Consider the following 18,552-nt stretch of genomic DNA (forward strand, 5'->3'; position numbering starts at 1 on the left):
TTGATGTTGATATTCTTGAAATAATCACATTTGACAAATTACACCAGGGCTGACACTTGAATCATGATGGCTATGGGTATTTAGGTAATGGATGGGTAAAAGTATTTGAGCGGAAAATTGCATCGCTAAACTGAGGTAGTGTCCCACAAGAAAAATGGTTTTGAACGGTGCAAAGCCTTGCTTACTGTTCCACCTAAAAGACCTGTGTATAAAACATAAATTACATCTCCAGCACCAATGGAACACACATCCTTAGTGCAGTGTATTTGGACACTATTGGTGATTCATGAATTAAGATAATTTAAAATGTTTTGTGGGAAAACGCGATTAAGGCCTTCATCTGAAAAACACAGCATTAAACTGAACTGCCATGACACCAGACAAGCACTCAAAATATGAAAACACAAGGTATGTTTTGCATTTTAGTTGATTAAATGGAAGTTCAAATGCATAACGTAAAAAAATACAATTCACAAATGCAATGTAAATGTCCATATAAATATTTATTCCAAATAACTACACGGCCAAGAGCAAATGGATTTTGGTGTGACAAGTCTGTCCGTCTTGCACTTGAAACGGGTGCAGTAGGTCTCATATCCCATAGATTTGAAAATGCAATCCTACCCCCTACTCTGTTCACATCCTTGTTTACATAACATCGATATGAACTTGTGTTCCCCAAATTTAACTCCAAATGGCATTGCACAAGAAGTGACATGTAGCCCAGAGGCGACCGTATACACACGTAAAGGGCAAAGAAACAGGATTTCATAAATTATTCTGAAGTTCACTGTCATTCTTTAGCAGAGACAGCAGGTGGCGGGAGTCTTTCGTATTTGTGGGTACAGTTATGTTATATGTGGTTACTGGGTAGCCCACAGACTAGAATCAGTTTACGGTAGACTGCTCTGATGTAAATACAGTTAGATAATATATTTGGCTGCAGTTGGATGCTTGTATTTTTCAGTTATAGTCCAGTGTGGTCCGTCCGCTAATATTTGTTTACAGCACGAGACAAATCGTCTTCATCGGCTAAGTTATACGCAGCTGTGCTTTCAAAGGCAGGCAGGAATGGAATGCATAGGCCCATAGGCTATCGTTAGCAACTGTTAGATCTCAATGGCTTTTTTTCCCATATGGACACTATATCATTCCAATACTTTGGCCTTAAATATTCTTACCTTTACTAATTAACCTTTCATCATTTCATCATCGTTCCATAGTCAAGGCTATTTGACAGCCTTAACGGTGCTACACCGAACAAAGATCCCATTCAAAATGGGGCAGGTGTTGCCCAGAAGTTAACGGAAAGGACTCGAATGTTGTTGCCTAAAATATGCGGCCGGGGATGAATAAAATAGCCTAATTTATGCTACATCTAAACATATTCAGTGCGTTCAGTTTTACACTGTAAATATGTTCAACTCTCAAGAACGCTGTTCGTGTGACAATCCCTTTCGTTTTAGCTTGCGACAAGCGACAATATTGTCCAATGAACATTTGACGTTGACGACCTGTGGCATGTTCAGCCAATCGGCGTGGTTGCTAATCTTAGGGAAATCAGAGGCGGAGTCAGTGACGATTCAAAACACTGACACGAATTATCTCTGGTATATTCTGGGTGCCCCATTTTTTTTCTGGACGTATCGGCTCAGCTGTTTGTGACGCAGGGCCAACAGCCGAGCCAGGGCATACGGCTACGGGCATTAAGGTGTGGGAAAGCCGTGACAAGTTATGCCCCTGGTAGGCCAACAAGACGGACACTGAGGGACGTGTACCCCGGAATTACAACGCGGTGTACCCATTAGAAACGATTCTCACGCAGAGCATTCCAGCGACTTTCCAAAATCTTTAACGTTACTCCCATTTTAAGACTGCGAGAAGGCACTCCATCTGCTTGCTGAATATACTTCCAAAAAAGGTAATATCTGCGGTTGACATGCTCACCCAAGGCTCGACAAACAAGCTAATAACATTTAGGCTACTACGTAACGGAATACTATACTAGCCTATAGCTCTAGCTAGCGAACAGACCGATATCAGCTTGTTTTTTATATGCAACTGTCATTTTGCCCAAGTAGGTACCCCTTATTTTTTTGTTCAGGATCCGGCTTTTGACGCTGTTCGGCTAAATATTCCACTGGTAGGTAAATAACAGTAATTTAAAGGCTGGTGGTCCTGCGCTCGCTCTCGCTGGACGTCTGTGTGCTCAGAACATGCAGCTGTTAGGAACCATAACGACTAAACAAACCGTGAGCTGGAAATAACATCACAATGTGTCTGGTTTCCAGAGAACTCCAGGCTTGTGTAGGCTCACAGCCAGACCGGAGGGGAATACCAGCATGCGGTCATCCGTAATTAAACCCCCTTTGGCAAACTAGTATTGGAATACAAATGTCGGGAGTGCACTGAAGATCAGTCGGAATTAAAAATTAAATGTGAAGCTGAACAACTCAGGCCACGTTGTTTACCTCCCATTAACGATCCTGTCTACCTGGATTACTGCCCATCAAGGAACGCTACTTCAAGACTGAGTAGCTAGTTGGTTTATACAGTTGTCAATATGATCATGTGCACGTAACCACTTAAATACAGACGCGGGTGTTGATTGGACCTCAAAGGGCACCTGAGGTTTAAAAAAATAGCTGTAGCCTGGTTCAGATGAATGAGAAATACTACAATTAGGCTTCTAAAGTTGTTAGTAAGTTTGGGTAGTAAGTAAGTAAAGTAAAGTAAGTAAGTAAAGTTAGTAAGTAAATTTTGAGAATCTACTCCTGGGAAATACTTAATCGGCAGCAATTACAGCTCAGGTGTGTTTATATGAACTTTGCACATTTTAATTTTAGATTCCTTCATGCAAATTTGTTCCAACTCCACCAGAGCATCAGTGCTTCAGTAAGCATCAGTGGATTGCAATTTTCAGGCCATTCCACAACCAATACCTAACCCTTTTAAGATTGTCAAACATAGCGATTTGCTTTCAGGGCAAAGAGCTCAACTTTTCATCAGACCATAAATCATCTTCCAGAAGGGGGACTTTCACATGGCTTCTCACAAACTCCAGGCATGACTTGCTGCCCTTTCTCAGAAGTGGCGTCTATCGCACCACTCTCCCAAACAGGCCAAATCTGTGATGCAAAGAGATTGATGATCTCTTAACAGTTTCTCCCATTTCAGCCGATGAGCTCCTCGGTGTAGCCGGCCTCTTGGTTACTTCTGACAATTGCCCTTCTCGTCTGGTTGCTCAGTACGGTAGACCAGCCTGATCTTAGTTGTGATTAGGTTGTGCTTTTAAGTAACAAATATTTTAAAGCACTGGTTGAAAGCTAAGCCTGCAACTTCGAAGGAGTGGCTATAGGATATTCTTTGTGGAAAATGTTTTGCCTAACATACAATTACAGACGACAAAGTGATGAATTTGACAGGAGCCACATTGCCTCATAGATAAGTCTTGCATAATAGCGATCAACAGTTGATGCAGTGATGTGCGGTATTATGAATCACCTTTTTCAACTGCCTTTCATCATTAATGCATTTTTTTTATTTCCGTTTAGTATGAACACATTTTTATCATGTCGATCTTGAGAGTATAGCGTAAGCACTGGAGTATTAGGGGAAAGCACACAGGAAAAGATCCAGGGTCGCAGCGTTTAAAAGCCACAGACAGCTGTAACACCGAAGCTGTGTATTTCTGGCAGAGTCAGCGAGGGAGAGGGGGGAAGACATGGTGGATTACTATGACATTCTGGGAGTGTCGCGAAACGCCTCCTCAGAAGACATCAAAAAGGCGTAAGTAACCAGACGATCTCCAGATCAGTGGTGCTCTGGGCAGAGCAAACACCAGGGATGGGAATAACACTCATAAAGCATGGCTGAGTCAGACAGGACAGGTTACTTGTGGCAGGTTACTGCACCGAATGAATGAAACCCACATGTTGACCATATGATAAACTTCTGTGTTGCAAGACCAGCTCTGGCTCAGATCACCACAAATTAGGCGTGCAATTTACATCTTGACGTGCTGGAGGTGCTGTGGGTTAAGAGTTTTTGGAACTAATGCTGGTGGCAGGCTGGTGTGCTACTCAGGGGATGCACCACTCACTTTCTATAAGAAACCGTCTAACTGTGGTCCACCTGCACTAAATACTGGTTGAAGGATGTGGGTTTTCTTTTTTTTAAAGCATAGAAAATGTCTCTACTTTTAAATCACGAGACTAAATTACTCCTCACACCATTTCGTGATGGCTTATAATTTAATGTCAAATGTGGTATCATTCATTGACAGCTAGGCAATAATTTGATTGTAGAATTTTAAAATATGTTGCTTTAATGCAGTATGATTCATGACTCGATGGGATGGCCCAATAGGTATTCAAACATCATGGTTGTTTCCGAATCAGCACACTTGGACAGTGCCCTACATAAAGTTTGGGACAACAACCCATCATTTATTTATTTTCCTCAGTACTCCACAATTTGAGATTATATGGAGAAAAAAAAATGTAAGTGCACATTGTCAGATTTTAATAAAGGGATGTTTTATACATTTACATGTGGAAATTACAGCAGTGTTTATTACACAGACTCCCATTTCAGGGCACCATAATGTTTGGGACACAGCAATGTTATGGAAATGAAAGTAGTCATGTTTAGTATTTTGTTGCATATCCTTTGTATTCCATGACTTCCTGATGTCTGTGACCTATCAACATCATCAGAGTCTGGATATCTTATTTTCAGGTTGTCCCACAAGCGATACTAAAATTCTTTGCATTTGAATGAATCTGTATGGGAATTGGGGGGAGGGGGGGGCTAGATTCAGCGGTAACTTATGCTGATACGGGAACACATTTGCTGGCTAAATGGCTTGAAGTAATCAAGGGTCCAAGGTATCTAATTAGCCTCAAAACGCCGTACTGCTGCCAGATATGCAGTAGATACGAAAATAATTTTTTTTCCCATTGAGTTGAACAAGAACATTTGTCAGGAAAAACAATTCAACAATAAGGAAGTCATGGCATGCAAATGATTTGCAACAAAATCCCAGACTATTTTCATTTACATAACATTGCTGTGTCCCAAACATTATGGTGCCGTGAAATGCAGTACTATGTATAAACACTGCTGTAATTTCTACATGTTGAAACAAAATGTGAAAATGCCCTTTATTAAAATCTGAAAACAAATCTCAAATTGGGGTTTACATAAATAAATGATGGTTCTTTGTCCCAAACATTATGGAAGGCACTATATACTACAACTTGTATAGTAGCATAGTGGTTAAGGTACATGACTGGGACCTGCAAGGTCGGTGGTTCTATCCCCTCTGCACAGTTGGGCCCTTGGGCAAGGCCCTTAACTCTGCATTGATCCTGTTAAGTGTAATCAACTGTACATTGCTCTGGATAAGAGCGTCTGCCAAATGGCATTAATGTAATGTAATGTGTGCTGATTCGAACACAGCCTATGCTTGTGTGCTGATGTAGGGCTGTGATGTTAAAAGTCAGTGTCCTCCACTGATGTCCTATAAAGGCAAGCATAATCAAAAAGCTTCTCAATTTTTGAGGAAGGGCACGTATTATTTCTCCGCAATGAGTGGCTGAAGATTAACACTCAGTGTAGTGTTCCTATCCCCACTGGAGGATTAATTAAATTATTGAAAAATGAAAGTTAAAGTCACTGACAAGGTCCTGAACACCAGGTCAAATTCACTGCTGATGGTCCAGGACAGGTTAGGTGAGAGAGACCAAAGAGGGCGACCAAGTACACCCTGTACCTGAAGCAGGAGTGAGTCTGTCTGTCTGAATTACTCTGATGAGTGTGATGCAGGTGAAATGCCATAATTGTCTGTGTGCATCCATGTTTGCATGTGTTTTTATCCAGGTACAGGAAGCTAGCCCTGCGGTGGCACCCAGACAAAAACCCCGACAACAAGGAGGAGGCAGAGAGAAAGTTCAAGGAGATTGCTGAGGCCTATGAAGTTCTCTCTGACAGTAAGCACTTAACATGTATTTATTGTATTATTGTTAATGTTTTTTAATTTAAATTTGAATCAAGTTTAAAAACAGATTGATCTACTGCATGTACTGGACATATAATTAGGGTTAAGGCTAAGTTTAAGCAGCAGCACAATTGAAACAGACTACCAAGTGGAAACAAGCCCAGGAATCTCAAAGCCAGGGACCAGAATTTTTGAACGTGCAATGTTATTATAAGCTGTCAATATGCCAAAATTTTGAGACAGTAAATCATTCAAGTCACTCATTCAAAGTGGTTATGAATCATCAACTTGGATTAGATTTCTAAACATCTAAAATTTTAAAACTGTGTGTTTACCTTCTTCTCTCTCAGCAAGCAAGCGAGAGGCATATGGTCACTTTGGCAAAGATGGCATGCCCAGTTCAGGTGGGTAAAACAAGAGTCTTCCCCATTTGACACATTTGTGAAATCCACAACAGTCCCGTTAATACAATTACATAGTATTTCCTGACACTGTTGACTGCATATGGACTGCTCTTTTGTAGCTTTTACTTTCACCAGTATTACTCCTCATCTGCCCATCCACCCCTCTCTCTCTTTCTACCCCTCTCCCCCTCACCTCTCCACCAGGCTCCAGTGGTTCCTCCAGCCCAGGAGATTTCCCAGGGTTCGCCTTCACATTCCGCAGCCCGGACGAGGTGTTCCGGGAGTTTTTCGGGGGCCAGGACCCGTTTGCCAGTTTCTTCGGTGAGCCTGTGACACCGCTGTGCGGGCAGGAGCGGCCGGCCTCAGGCTGTGTTTATAGATGTCCATCGCACCGTTTCCCCGGCTCGTCCTGTTTACCCTGTCTTCCTGTGTGCAGCAGATGACTTCCCCTTCGGCGGGATGCACGGTGGGTTCCATGGGCACTCTGGCGCCTCGCGACTCGGCCCGAACCGCTTCTTCTCCTTCCCGTCAGCCGGAGGTGTGTTCACGCCACTGAACAGTCATACCCATGCTTACAGGGGGCAGCCTGTATTGTAGTGGTTAAGGAACATGATCGGTGGTTTGATCCCCAGTGTAGCCACAATAAGCACAGCCGTTGGGCCCTTGAGCCAAGGCCCTTAACCCTGCAATGCTCCAGGGGAGGATTGTCTCCTGCTTGGTCTAATCAACTGTATGTCGCTCTGGATAAGACCATCTCCCAAATGCCATTAATGTAATGTAATAATTCCCTTGGAGGGCTGCAGAATGTCATGCTGTTCTTATGCAGCTCTTCATTGACGGGCTAGAGCAGCAGGCAGTTCATTAACATGCTTTATTGGGTAAAACCTGATTGCTGATTTTATGGTGAAAGCAAAACCGAACCACCCCGCAGCTCTCCAAGTGCAAGAGTGTGATCTGCTTGACAGCTTTGAAAAAATACTTTTCCCCCCAATAATCCTGTTGCAGGACGTTTTGTGAGCCTGTCCTCATTTCCAAATAGTGTTCCCAAGAGATATCAAATATTTCACCACAACGGCAATTAGATGCCTTAACAGGTAACCATACAGGAAAACACAGGTGACATAGCAGCACCCCATAAATGTGCGAGTAAAACTGCAGATGATAATAAAGGAATAAACTAAAGGGAGCCCCTCTCTTTTCTCTCTTCTCCATCTCAGTGGACTTCACCACCTTCTCCTCCTCCTCCTCCATGGGAGGAATGGAGAGGGGGATGGGCGGAGGGACGGGGAACTTCAAGTCCGTCTCCACATCCACACGCTTCATCAATGGGAAACGCACCACCACCAAAAAGTCAGTCTATAATATATGATTTATGGCTGCGTTCAGAGACACCATAATGATGATAATGATTACGAGGGCAAAGCTGACCATAGTGGTAACGGTGATGATGTTTCTTTGATAGGATCCGAGAGAACGGTCAGGAGAGAACGGAGATCGAAGAGGACGGGGTCCTGAAGAGCATCCTGATTAATGGTGAGTCTCCCTCATCCAGTCAGCAGGCTTTGTCCAATCCTCTGACTGAATGGGCAACTGCAGGGTGCCTGCTGAACGCTGTGGGCGAATCGGTGACAAGACCGGTTTGAGCTTTTAAGTCCTCATTGAAATAACAAGAGGAAGCTTGTCTTTGCTTAACTTTTACCGTTTAACCTAATAGACTATAGGCCTGCACATAGACTGGTGTCACAGGCACAGGCACACCCTTCCCCCATAGCGTTCAACATCTGAAAACAATGTTCCAACATTTTATGTGGCTTCAACCTCAGCCCCATTAAATTACCAATTGCCAATGGAAACGCATTCACCAAAAACTTTTAAATGTGGCTGGCTTGAACTCAACACTGCTCAGCTCCCTGTTCTTACATACAATACTGATTTAAAATATTTTAACTCATTTAAAATATTTCATTATTTTCATAAGACGCAGGGGTTTCATTAGTGTCGGTGGAGGACTTTGTCCCCCCTGTAAATTGCACCTATGCTGCTGGTATTAAATGACTAAATAAGCAAGAATATTGATCCTTCCAGTAATATAGCCGTCTATGTAATTACATATTTATGCTGGGTGTCAGTTGGATCGGTCTGATAGCCTCAGGACTGCCCTCCGCTATAAGTCAGGTGACTGTGAGTGCGCTGTATCGGGACCCTGTTTGAGTGCTTGTTTTCCGGTGGAGGTGTTGAGGACGAGTTGGCGCTCGCCCTGGAGCTGAGTCGACGGGAGCAGCCCAGCCAGGCCACGACGCATCAGCCCGGACGGCCAGAGCGCCACCTGCTGGAGCAGCCTGGCCTCAGCTCCCGCGGCCAGGCGCAGCGCTCCTTCAGCTCCGCCCCGTTCTACCACTGCCCCGACGGAAGCGAGGAGGAGGAGGAGGAGGACGAAGAGCTGCAGATGGCGCTGGCCTACAGCCTGTCAGAGCTGGAGGCGCAGCAGCGCGCGGCGGCTGCCGATGTCATCTCAGGTGCCGGGGGCGGGGCTAGAGAGCAGGGGGGCGGGGCTAGAGAGCAGGGGGGCGGGCCGAGAGCGCAGGGGGGAGGGGCGAGGGAGCGCGGGGGCGTAGACGGGGGGAGAGGGGCGGCGGTAGTCAGGGAGCAGCCCAGAGCGGCGGAGGAGAGGACAGGCGTGACACACCACAGGGCTCAGGAGGAGGGGAGGCCCGCGGGGAAAGCGGAGGAGAATAGTGCCCTGGAGCCTACAGCGCCCCCGCTGGACGGGAGGAGGGACTCCAGCCCCAACATTAAAAAGAAAAAGAAATTCAAATGCCTGATGTGCTGAGAGGCACTGCTGCCAGAGTGGGGTGTCGTTTCACAGTGCGTCTCTTTCTCCCAGCAGGGAAACGACACCCTCACTCTGCTGAAGGCAGTGTAGTGTCTTGGCAGCAAACAAGCAAATGCATTGTGCCTCTCTTGCAGCAACTGTTTCCTATGGTAGAGGGAGAGTCTGCTGCAGAGCCGGTGAGAGTTGCGATTAACATAATTGGTATTAATCTAATTGAGTGGCAGGCTCACTGACAGTTTGTAGTGATTTCTAACTGTTGCGTCAGTATTGTATTGGCTGAAGGCCTTCCCGCATACCTCAGAAGAGACCCGTCTGCCTTCTCCGAGAGTGACCACCATCACTCGGTGCCAAACAGCTCCTGCAGTTTGTGTGTCCGCTGGCCTCTTCTCCACCCTCTGTCCCTATGCTTCACTACTCAATAAATAGCTTATTACAGCATAAATTGTACAGTGGACAAAATAATAATATATATGGCTCACCAACTAATTGGACAAGTGTAGGGGAACAAAAGCAGGCCCCATGCCCCCACTAGAAATCTACTTCCTGGCTTAGAGCAGCCAACTGCTCTTTTATTTCCCGTTTCCTACACCCTGTGAATATGTCAGGGTACCTGTCCTGAGGTGAACACACTACCTGTCCTCCATGGACTCAGGGCTATGTGCATTCAGTTTCTCAGATTTACATTATAAGACGAGTGTTGGGAGGAGAGGCATTTCTGAGAAACAAGGGACACTAAGATATTTTGCTAAATATTTAGTAATAATTGTAATTAAGTGCCGAGTGGAAATCTTTCAACTTTACTTCCTTTTGATTCACACTGGTATTCATTTTCACAACTTAACTCTGAGGAGACAAACCAACATTGTTTGTACTCCAACAATAATTTATGAAGGGAATGTGGCAATTAAATAGTTATTAAGAGAGGGGGGATTGAATGAATGTTAACTGCTGTAATTATATGGCACCACTATGAATGATTAAGCTCCTGTATCGGAGCTGAGAACACGTTTAATATGTTTAAAATGGTCTTTGTTGTATAGTGCCTTTGTGGGGATGGGCATCTTGTCATCAGCTGTGTCGAGCTTCCCTGCCCCAGCAGTGGCAGGACGAAACCAACACAATTCATATTAGCCGCTATTGTGCTCTGTGCTGACAATGTGAAAGTAAAAGACGTTTTTAAAATTGATGTTTAAAAATATATATATTTTGTGCTTGGCAGGATTATCCATTAGTATAAGTCGTTGTGTAACATCCAGCACAGTGCTGGTGCATGATGGGATTGAGGGAGACTTCTTGTGTTTACAAATTCAACATTTCAGACAGAGGCAGTCTCATCACTGAATTAATTATCATTTGTTAATTTGCTTCTAAAAAGGTGACAAACCCATTGAAATAACTTTGAACAGCAATAGGCGGATATTTTTTTAAAGTAGTGAATTTTGTGCAGCAATAAAATTGAATATATTCACTTGCATGAACAGCACAGAACTGCTGTGCGTACTCTCTCCTGTTCACTCAACATTACATGACTACTGCTGTACACACCCTACTCCAGTATTACAGCACATTAACTCCACTGCCACTGCACCCCTACTGAGGGCCGTGTTCACTGACCACACAAGACAACTGCACTTCCTACTGTTCATTGTTTTTATATTTCAAAGAAAAAAATGCTGTTGTAACTGCTGATTATTTCTTTGTGACTGTCAGTTAAACACGCAAGAAAACAATGAAATAATAAAATAAGAAAGGTAAAGCAACGTGAGTTTACGCACTCTTCTTGCAACTAAACCAACCTTCTTAACCACAGCAGAGTGCCAGTCAGGATCCAGTCTGTGTTTGTCTGATGGTGGGTGGGTGTAGTAGAGGTGTAGAGATGTAGCAGAAAGGTGTATTTAAACTGGGAGTGGGGGTGTAATGGGATGTTAGAGGGGTGTATTTAAACTGGGAGTGGGGTGTAATGGGATGTTACAGAGAGGTGTATTTAAACTGGGAGTGGGGGTGTAATGGGATGTTAGAGGGGTGTATTTAAACTGGGAGTGGGGGTGTAATGGGATGTTAGAGGGGTGTATTTAAACTGGGAGTGGGGTGTAATGGGATGTTACAGAGATGTGTATTTAAACTAGGAGTGGGGGTGTAATGGGATGTTAGAGGGGTGTATTTAAACTGGGAGTGGGGTGTAATGGGATGTTCGAGGGGTGTATTTAAACTGGGAGTGGGGTGTAATGGGATGTTAGAGGGGTGTATTTAAACTGGGAGTGGGGATAATAGAGTTGATGGTCTGTAATACAGAGGTGTGAATCAGCACACTTTCATCTGGGAGGGCAGTGTAAAACACACCTTCTTCCTGGCATTGTCCTCTGTGTGAACTCTGCCGCAGCATTAGATTACACCCCCCGCGCCTTCTCCCATCACTGCTGCCGCTGTGCTCGCTGTAAAAGGCTTCGTCAGTCACAGCAGTCCTCTCCTCCCCCGGCTCACCGACGCCTGCCTCACCTGCCGGTCCCTCGTCTCTCCCTCCGTGCGCACTCCTCCTCACGCAGCCGTAGTCCTCTCCCGCCATCTTGTGTGACAGCCTTTCCTCTCTTCCCGTTGCGTCCCCCCGGTGGCTTCATCTCTCTCACTCTCCTGCTCTTTCAGACTCTGACTTCCAGGCTTTCACTGGCTGACTGGCCACCGCAGCCCCTTCAGGTAACGTCTGGCCTGCCAATCACGCGGCTGTGTGTGGAACAGCACCTCCCTGTCCCCTTCTGTGACCCTCAAACACATGTCTGCCCCGTGTGTGTGTCTGTCTGTCTGTGAACTACCTCAAGGACACAGATAAAATATATTAAAATATATATAAAAAAACAGAAATAGACTCGTTTAAAAAGGGTGTGTGTGTGGTTGTGCATATATATACTTGCGGTTATATGGTAGGTTAATCAAGGATATATAACAACCTACGCTTCAAACCTGCAACGTTCTCGTTACAAGTATAACTGCATCTTGTCTGCAGCACTCTGCTACTCCATGATTAACCACCACTCTCCTTTCTGCAATACATCATGTATATTTTGGCATAACAAATTGTCACAAACAAATCAGCATCTGTGTGCAGTTCTTTCTGTGCCATTGGCTGTTCTGCAGTCACATGACCCGGGTGGGCCTTGCAAATCAACAGTGAGGGTATGCTGGGAAGGTGTGGGGGGGAGGGAGAGGGGTGTGAACTAACTGATTCCCTGTCCATTTTGCTCTCAACAGGCAGACTTCCAGTGCTCTCTCATTCTCTCAGCCCCTCTCACCTACTGACCCACGCTTTTCAAAGTTTTATTTGGAAAAAAAGAGGAGAAGGACAAAGCAATGTGCAGATGTTCGAGTGTACAAGCTGAGAGCAAGACCGGATTCCTGCTTACAATGATCTATAACCGAGCGATACCAGCAGTTTCATCTCTAAAAATAACAAAGACTTAAATATAGTTGTTTTATAAAGAAGTGTTTGGCCTCTGTGTTCTGGTGTGCTGAATCATAGCAGAGTGTTCTGTGCAAGCATTCCGAACATAACAGAGTGATGACATCATTCTGCTCATGAATAGAAGCACTGATTCCCACACTGCTGATTGGGATCCACTGGTGGTTGCTAAGACAATTTTAACTTGGTGGCAAGACATGTTGGAAAAACAGCATTACATGTGAATATAGCATGTCTCTGTCCATAGACTTTCACAACAGCAGTTAATATACTTCAGTAGTTCCACATAAAGAGCACCATTTATCCAGTCACGTATTGGTGCATTTCAAACTATATTTTTGACATTTTAAAATTACATATTTGTACATCTGGCTTTTTAAGAAGGCATCAGCCAGATGAAAGGTTTTTGCTCATTATGAGGATCGTGGCTCAAAGTTTCAGAACCTCAGTGACAAAAAAAACAATACTTATTAAATATAGGATCAGGTCTGAAACTACGATACAATTAAAATGGATGCCTTCAACAGTGTACAGTTATTTCTCAAACATCCAAAATCTTATAACACCAACATGTCACCAGGTGATTTCAATGTTCTTGTTTTTAGTAGGTAAAGACGACTATGTTGAGCAAGTACAGTAGGGGTCTTTACCTCTAGTTACTTAATAACCACCCACTTATCTAATCTGGGTCCACAGAACCGCATGTAGGAGAGGGTCTACAGGCTACCCAGCCAATAGGCCTCCCTCACATGAAACCTGGTGACAGAGCTGGGACAGACGGTAAGCACAGTGTAGTGCTACACTAGCTGTGTGCTATATTAGTTCAACCTCTGGAAGGTGCCAAACAAGGCAGTAGACCGAATAAGAAGGATGAGCTGAATTCGCTCCCGAGCGCAATGTATTTATTAATAGCGGCAAATATGAGTGATGCATCAAGCATTTGTGGGTCTCCGTAGGAATAACGCTCATTTATGTTTAATGAGGAGCCACAGTCTCTGGAGCCACGGTCTCTCTCTCACAGACCCCTCCACACAGGTGAATAAACAGCACACAGACCCCTCCACACAGGTGAATAAACAGCACACAGACCCCTCCACACAGGTGAATAAACAGCAAACAGACTCCTCCACACAAGTGAATAAACAGCACACAGACTCATCCACACAGGTGAATAAACAGCACACAGACCCCTCCATACAGGTGAATAAACAGCACGCAGACTCATCCACACAGGTGAATAAACAGCACACAGACCCCTCCATACAGGTGAATAAACAGCACACAGACTCATCCACACAGGTGAATAAACAGCACACAGACCCCTCCATACAGGTGAATAAACAGCACACAGACCCCTGCTCTGCAGTTGCACCACGTCACATACTTTATTCATCACATAAAGTTAGAAAATAAATATATATATTTTTCCATATAGAATTCATTTTCTTTTTTTTTGTCATTTTATCTTTGAATTGTTTATTATAGATACAAGGAATGCTACAGACAATTCACTCACAATAACGAGTGGGGAGGGTGCTGTATCTACGGGAAAGAGAGCAACAGCACCTTTCTACAGAGTAAGAAGACACTTCCCCCCTGACCTTTGGAAGAGGGACTTTGGGGGCGGGATTTGTAAAACCTGAACAACAGCTCTGAACACATTCAGCCTTTGAGCAGGGTCAGAGATCACACAACTATTACTTTTAAAAAAAAGTGTACTGTAACATGGCAGAATGCATTTACAAACCGTGTGATTGTTACATAAAGACTATAGATATGTAAGAGAGCAGAGAATGTATAACACTTTCATGGCACTTGGACAGGAATGTTTACTGGAAGGAACAAGTGAGCAGTTGCAATACCAATTCCAGCCACTGGTGAACCCTTCCCCCCCAGTTCAGTCACTGGCTGCCCCCCCCCCCCCCCCTTCTTACACATGACGGAGGGCAGGAGGATAGGACCCTGTGGAATCACACCTGCCTGATCACATGAGCAATTTATCAGACTTCAGAGGTAACGAGATCTGTACTGACTGTAATAAGATTCTCTGGACTAGAGCTCAATGGAGGTCAACTCAAACAATTTTGGAGCCTTTCACTAGTGCCAACTGAAAGATCTCCTTAAATCAGCTGCTCAACTCTGGTCCCCGGGGACCAGTATTCCTACCAGCCAAAATTAGACGGATCACTCAAGTCTGAGAAGGTTAATTAAGTCACCTTCATGTGAAAAGTTTAAAATCACCTGTGAGAACAGGTTTCATCCATCACCATGGCAACCATTAGGGGAATAAAAAATTACTACTTTTAATTTATGGAACACTCATCGTATTTTGCCCTTTTCTCACTATTTGGAATGCCCATTTCTTTCTATGCTGGCTTAGTTACACACGTCAGCTACACCACTTCCTCTCACTTTACAGTCTGTGCAACAAGAGGCTGAGTGAATAATGCATAGCACCAGTGGACTCCCAGCCAGCCAGGCCGGACCCGGCCTGGAACAGGGCACACTGCTGTACTGCGATTAAGTGCCTCAGCCAGCTACAGCACCTGGGAGCCTTGTGTTACTCAGTTTAGACCCGGGGCAGTAGAGACATACACAGTAAAAAGGTGACCACCTTGACAAGCGCTTTAGTCTTGTAATATCTTTTTTCTCAAGTAGAATATATTCAGATGCTTTTAACATCCTGTTATTCCGTTGGCAAATCTTGAAATGAGCCATACTCTCCTACCTCATTAGCAATACTTTCATGTTTTTTAAGCAAAAATGTAAAACAAATATGATCTCAATATAAGTCTCAATATAAGACTAATACTTGTTAGTCTTTTTGGGTTTTTTTGGAGTGTGCTGCTTCTTGTTCAGATAATTCTCCATGTGTCTACTTGTGGATCAAAGTGGAGGAACAGGTAAGGAGCAGTGAGGAAGAGGAAGAGCATGATTAAGACGAGGAAGAACGTGAGGAAGAGGAGACATGAGGAAGAATGACATTAATGACAAAGAGGAGGACATGTGGGCGGAAGACTGATGAAGATGAGGCAGGTTGTAAGGATGCAAGGGTGTGAGAAAGAGGAAGACCGTGATGAAGAAGAGGAGGGTGTGAGGAAGAAGAGAGAGATGAAAGCTGCAGGCCGAGCACGTGACAGCTCACTGGGGGAGGGCTTTCAGGATGGCGTTGACCTCTTCTGCCACGGCCGTCAGAGCGAACTCAAACTGGTCCTACAGAGGAAGGGAGAGGCACTCAGAGCAAATCAAACTGGTCCTACAGTGGAAGGGAGAGGCAGAACTCAGAGCAAATCAAACTGGTCCTCCAGTGGAAGGGAGAGGCACTCAGAGCAAACTCAAACTGGTCCTACAGTGGAAGGGAGAGGCAGAACTCATAGCGAACTCAAACTGGTCCTACAGTGGAAGGGAGAGGCACTCAGAGCAAACTCAAACTGGTCCTACAGAGGAAGGGAGAGGCAGAACTCAGAGCAAATCAAACTGGTCCTACAGAGGAAGGGAGAGGCAGAACTCAAGAGCAAATCAAACTGGTCCTACAGTGGAAGGGAGAGGCACTCAGAGCGAACTCAAACTGGTCCTACAGTGGAAGGGAGAGGCACTCAGAGCGAATTCAAACTGGTCCTACAGTGGAAGGGAGAGGCAGAACTCAGAGCAAATCAAACTGGCCCTACAGTGGAAGGGAGAGGCAGAACTCAGAGCAAATCAAACTGGTCCTACAGAGGAAGGGAGAGGCAGAACTCAGAGCAAATCAAACTGGTCCTACAGTGGAAGGGAGAGGCACTCAGAGCGAACTCAAACTGGTCCTACAGTGGAAGGGAGAGGCAGAACTCAGAGCAAACTCAAACTGGTCCTACAGTGGAAGGGAGAGGCAGAACTCATAGCGAACTCAAACTGGTCCTACAGTGGAAGGGAGAGGCAGAACTCAGAGCGAACGCAAACTGGTCCTACAGAGGAAGGGAGAGGCAGAACTCAGGAACTCAGTGCATGTTCACACACACACACACGCACACAAACACAATACACATGTTCACACACGCACACACATACACTCACTGAGCACTTTATTAGGTACGTTTTTACTTTATTGCACCTACTTATTCATGCAATTATCTGTGGATGATACTGTACCTTGGTGCGCACCATGCCTGGTCTCTGGTCACGAATGTGCTCCAGGGTCGCCGCAATGTCGATCTCCTTTACTCCTACGACATCCACATAGACATGTGTGTAATTATCACACGCATATGCACACCTCCTACTGCATCCATACAGACATGCATGTAATTATCACACACACATATGCACATCTCCTACTGCATCCATACAGACATGCATGTAATTATCACACACACATCTCCTACCTCATCCAGACAGACCACGCATGTATAAGTCTCCTGACCTCACCCAAAGGATAAAGCCACACACCCACACAGATATTTTTCACAAACCATGGTTAAAAAATGGTGTCATCATCATTAGTCCCACATCCCCTGCTGCAATATATAATAAGGGGCAGATAATAACGTAAAATATACTGTATTTTATTTTGAATGTAGCAGCTACAGCATAGCAGTTGTTTCTCGAGTCTGTCCTTTCATATGCTCCCTTAAAGTCTATTAATCTAAAGTATATTGGCCTTAGTTTCATATTGCTTTGGGAGTGCAGGTTACTGTATTTCCTTGGCAAGCATAGTGAGCTTGCACTGATGCTCCAGTGATGCTGCATCTTCACTGGTCTTGGAAGGTTGTCAGTTCTGCCACTATTGCACACATTAATCAGGTGAATCACATTTCTCAGGTGTAATTATGTTTCTCCTACACGGTACGCTACTTAGCACTGGGTTATAGCACCTGCTGGGTGAATGTAATGTAATGTAATGCTGGTGGCAGGGGTTTGGTGTTCACCTTTGGCCATGCGATTGAGAACCATGTCTATCAGGATGTAGGTCCCGGTGCGCCCTGTGCCATCACTGGACCAGACAGAAAACACAACCCATGATCTACGCATAGCACAGCATCACAACACAACTGGAAGAGACATTCTGGCCATTACCTCCTATGACTTTCATAATACAGAACAAAATGTACTACTGCCTATTTTGCAGACACTTTGCTGCCACCATGTGGAAAATGAACATAATGCAGTCAATTTACCTGCAGTGCACAATTATTGGGCAGGATCGTCCTCTGTAGCACTTGTTTACCTTCCTGGAGAGAGGTACAATGGAGAGAGGGGATGGAAGAGAGAAGAGGAGGGGGAAGAGGAGAGGGAGAGCCAATTTGAGACAGGGGGGAAAAAAAGAGTCACATCTTGTGTGATTTGGTCAGGAAATGACATCATTCAAATGGAGCGTTATTATCCAGCACATCATGGGTGTTGTAGTTTAATCTGTGTACACAAGGTGGCAGAGGAGCAGGGAAGAGGAAGAAGTGCAGTCTGGGAAATAAGAGACCGGAGGGCAGGCCTAGCTGAAGCTGTGGTTGGTGCATATTTAAATGGGGGAGGAGTGTTTGACAGGCAGCATCACCCAGTCCTACAGAGGGGGAGGGGTGGGGCGATGGCCAGCGTCCCTCCTGCTGCAGTCACATCTGCCAATGATCATTTTTGTGACTATGCAACTGGAGCCAGAATACTAGCTGCAAATCGCAAAAATGACACTGACACGTGTGCAAAGCCCACAGCCCTTACAGGCCTCCATACCACAGAGAGAGGGAGAGAGAGAGAGAGAGAGAGAGAGAGAGAGAGAGAGAGAGAGAGAGAGAGAGAGAGAGAGAGAGAGAGAGAGAGAGAGAGAGAGAGAGAGAGAGAGAGAGAGAGAGAGAGAGAGAGAGAGAGAGAGGTAGTGAGCATGAGAGAAAAAGAGAAC

At 44.8% G+C, this 18,552-nt stretch overlaps 2 protein-coding genes across 4 annotated transcripts in view; one reads left to right on the forward strand and one right to left on the reverse strand.

Annotated features, from left to right (window-relative positions):
* Positions 1 to 1,589: 1,589 nt before the first annotated feature.
* On the forward strand, positions 1,590 to 12,712 carry dnajb2 (DnaJ heat shock protein family (Hsp40) member B2). 3 transcript variants are annotated; one of them, XM_061226504.1, is made up of 11 exons: positions 1,590 to 1,921; positions 3,699 to 3,789; positions 5,884 to 5,993; positions 6,352 to 6,405; positions 6,610 to 6,726; positions 6,842 to 6,871; positions 7,623 to 7,755; positions 7,868 to 7,938; positions 8,637 to 8,921; positions 11,879 to 11,929; positions 12,482 to 12,712. In XM_061226504.1, exons 2-10 carry the CDS (start codon positions 3,725 to 3,727, stop codon positions 11,905 to 11,907), a joined length of 894 nt encoding a protein of 297 aa, XP_061082488.1. In that variant the 5' UTR covers positions 1,590 to 1,921; positions 3,699 to 3,724; the 3' UTR covers positions 11,908 to 11,929; positions 12,482 to 12,712. The 3 variants fall into 3 exon arrangements, with proteins under 3 accessions (XP_061082488.1, XP_061082487.1, XP_061082486.1); XM_061226503.1 differs by having other exon boundaries at positions 1,593 to 1,921; positions 6,845 to 6,943; XM_061226502.1 differs by having other exon boundaries at positions 1,594 to 1,921; positions 6,842 to 6,943.
* A 2,396-nt stretch (positions 12,713 to 15,108) lies between these two features.
* ptprna (protein tyrosine phosphatase receptor type Na) overlaps positions 15,109 to 18,552 on the reverse strand; it is a 26,591-nt gene continuing 23,147 nt past the window's right edge. Inside the window, exons 19-22 of the mRNA XM_061226428.1 lie at positions 17,840 to 17,893; positions 17,591 to 17,655; positions 16,815 to 16,888; positions 15,109 to 15,902 (exon numbers count right to left, since the gene is read on the reverse strand). Coding sequence (XP_061082412.1) covers positions 15,831 to 15,902; positions 16,815 to 16,888; positions 17,591 to 17,655; positions 17,840 to 17,893 — 265 coding nt within the window. The 3' untranslated portion in view covers positions 15,109 to 15,830. The remainder of the gene's footprint in view (positions 15,903 to 16,814; positions 16,889 to 17,590; positions 17,656 to 17,839; positions 17,894 to 18,552) is intronic.

This window comes from Conger conger, chromosome 17 (genome assembly GCF_963514075.1).
Source record: "Conger conger chromosome 17, fConCon1.1, whole genome shotgun sequence".
Classification (NCBI taxonomy): Eukaryota; Metazoa; Chordata; class Actinopteri; order Anguilliformes; family Congridae; genus Conger; species Conger conger.

Excerpts from the sequence above, each read along its gene's own strand:
- dnajb2 (XM_061226502.1), top strand. The coding sequence starts at position 3,725 with ATGGTGGATTACTATGACATTCTGGGAGTGTCGCGAAACGCCTCCTCA. Across the intron at positions 6,406-6,609 it reads AGATGGCATGCCCAGTTCAG|GCTCCAGTGGTTCCTCCAGC; the intron begins GTGGGTAAAACA and ends CCTCTCCACCAG. Across the intron at positions 7,939-8,636 it reads GAAGAGCATCCTGATTAATG|GTGTTGAGGACGAGTTGGCG; the intron begins GTGAGTCTCCCT and ends TTTCCGGTGGAG.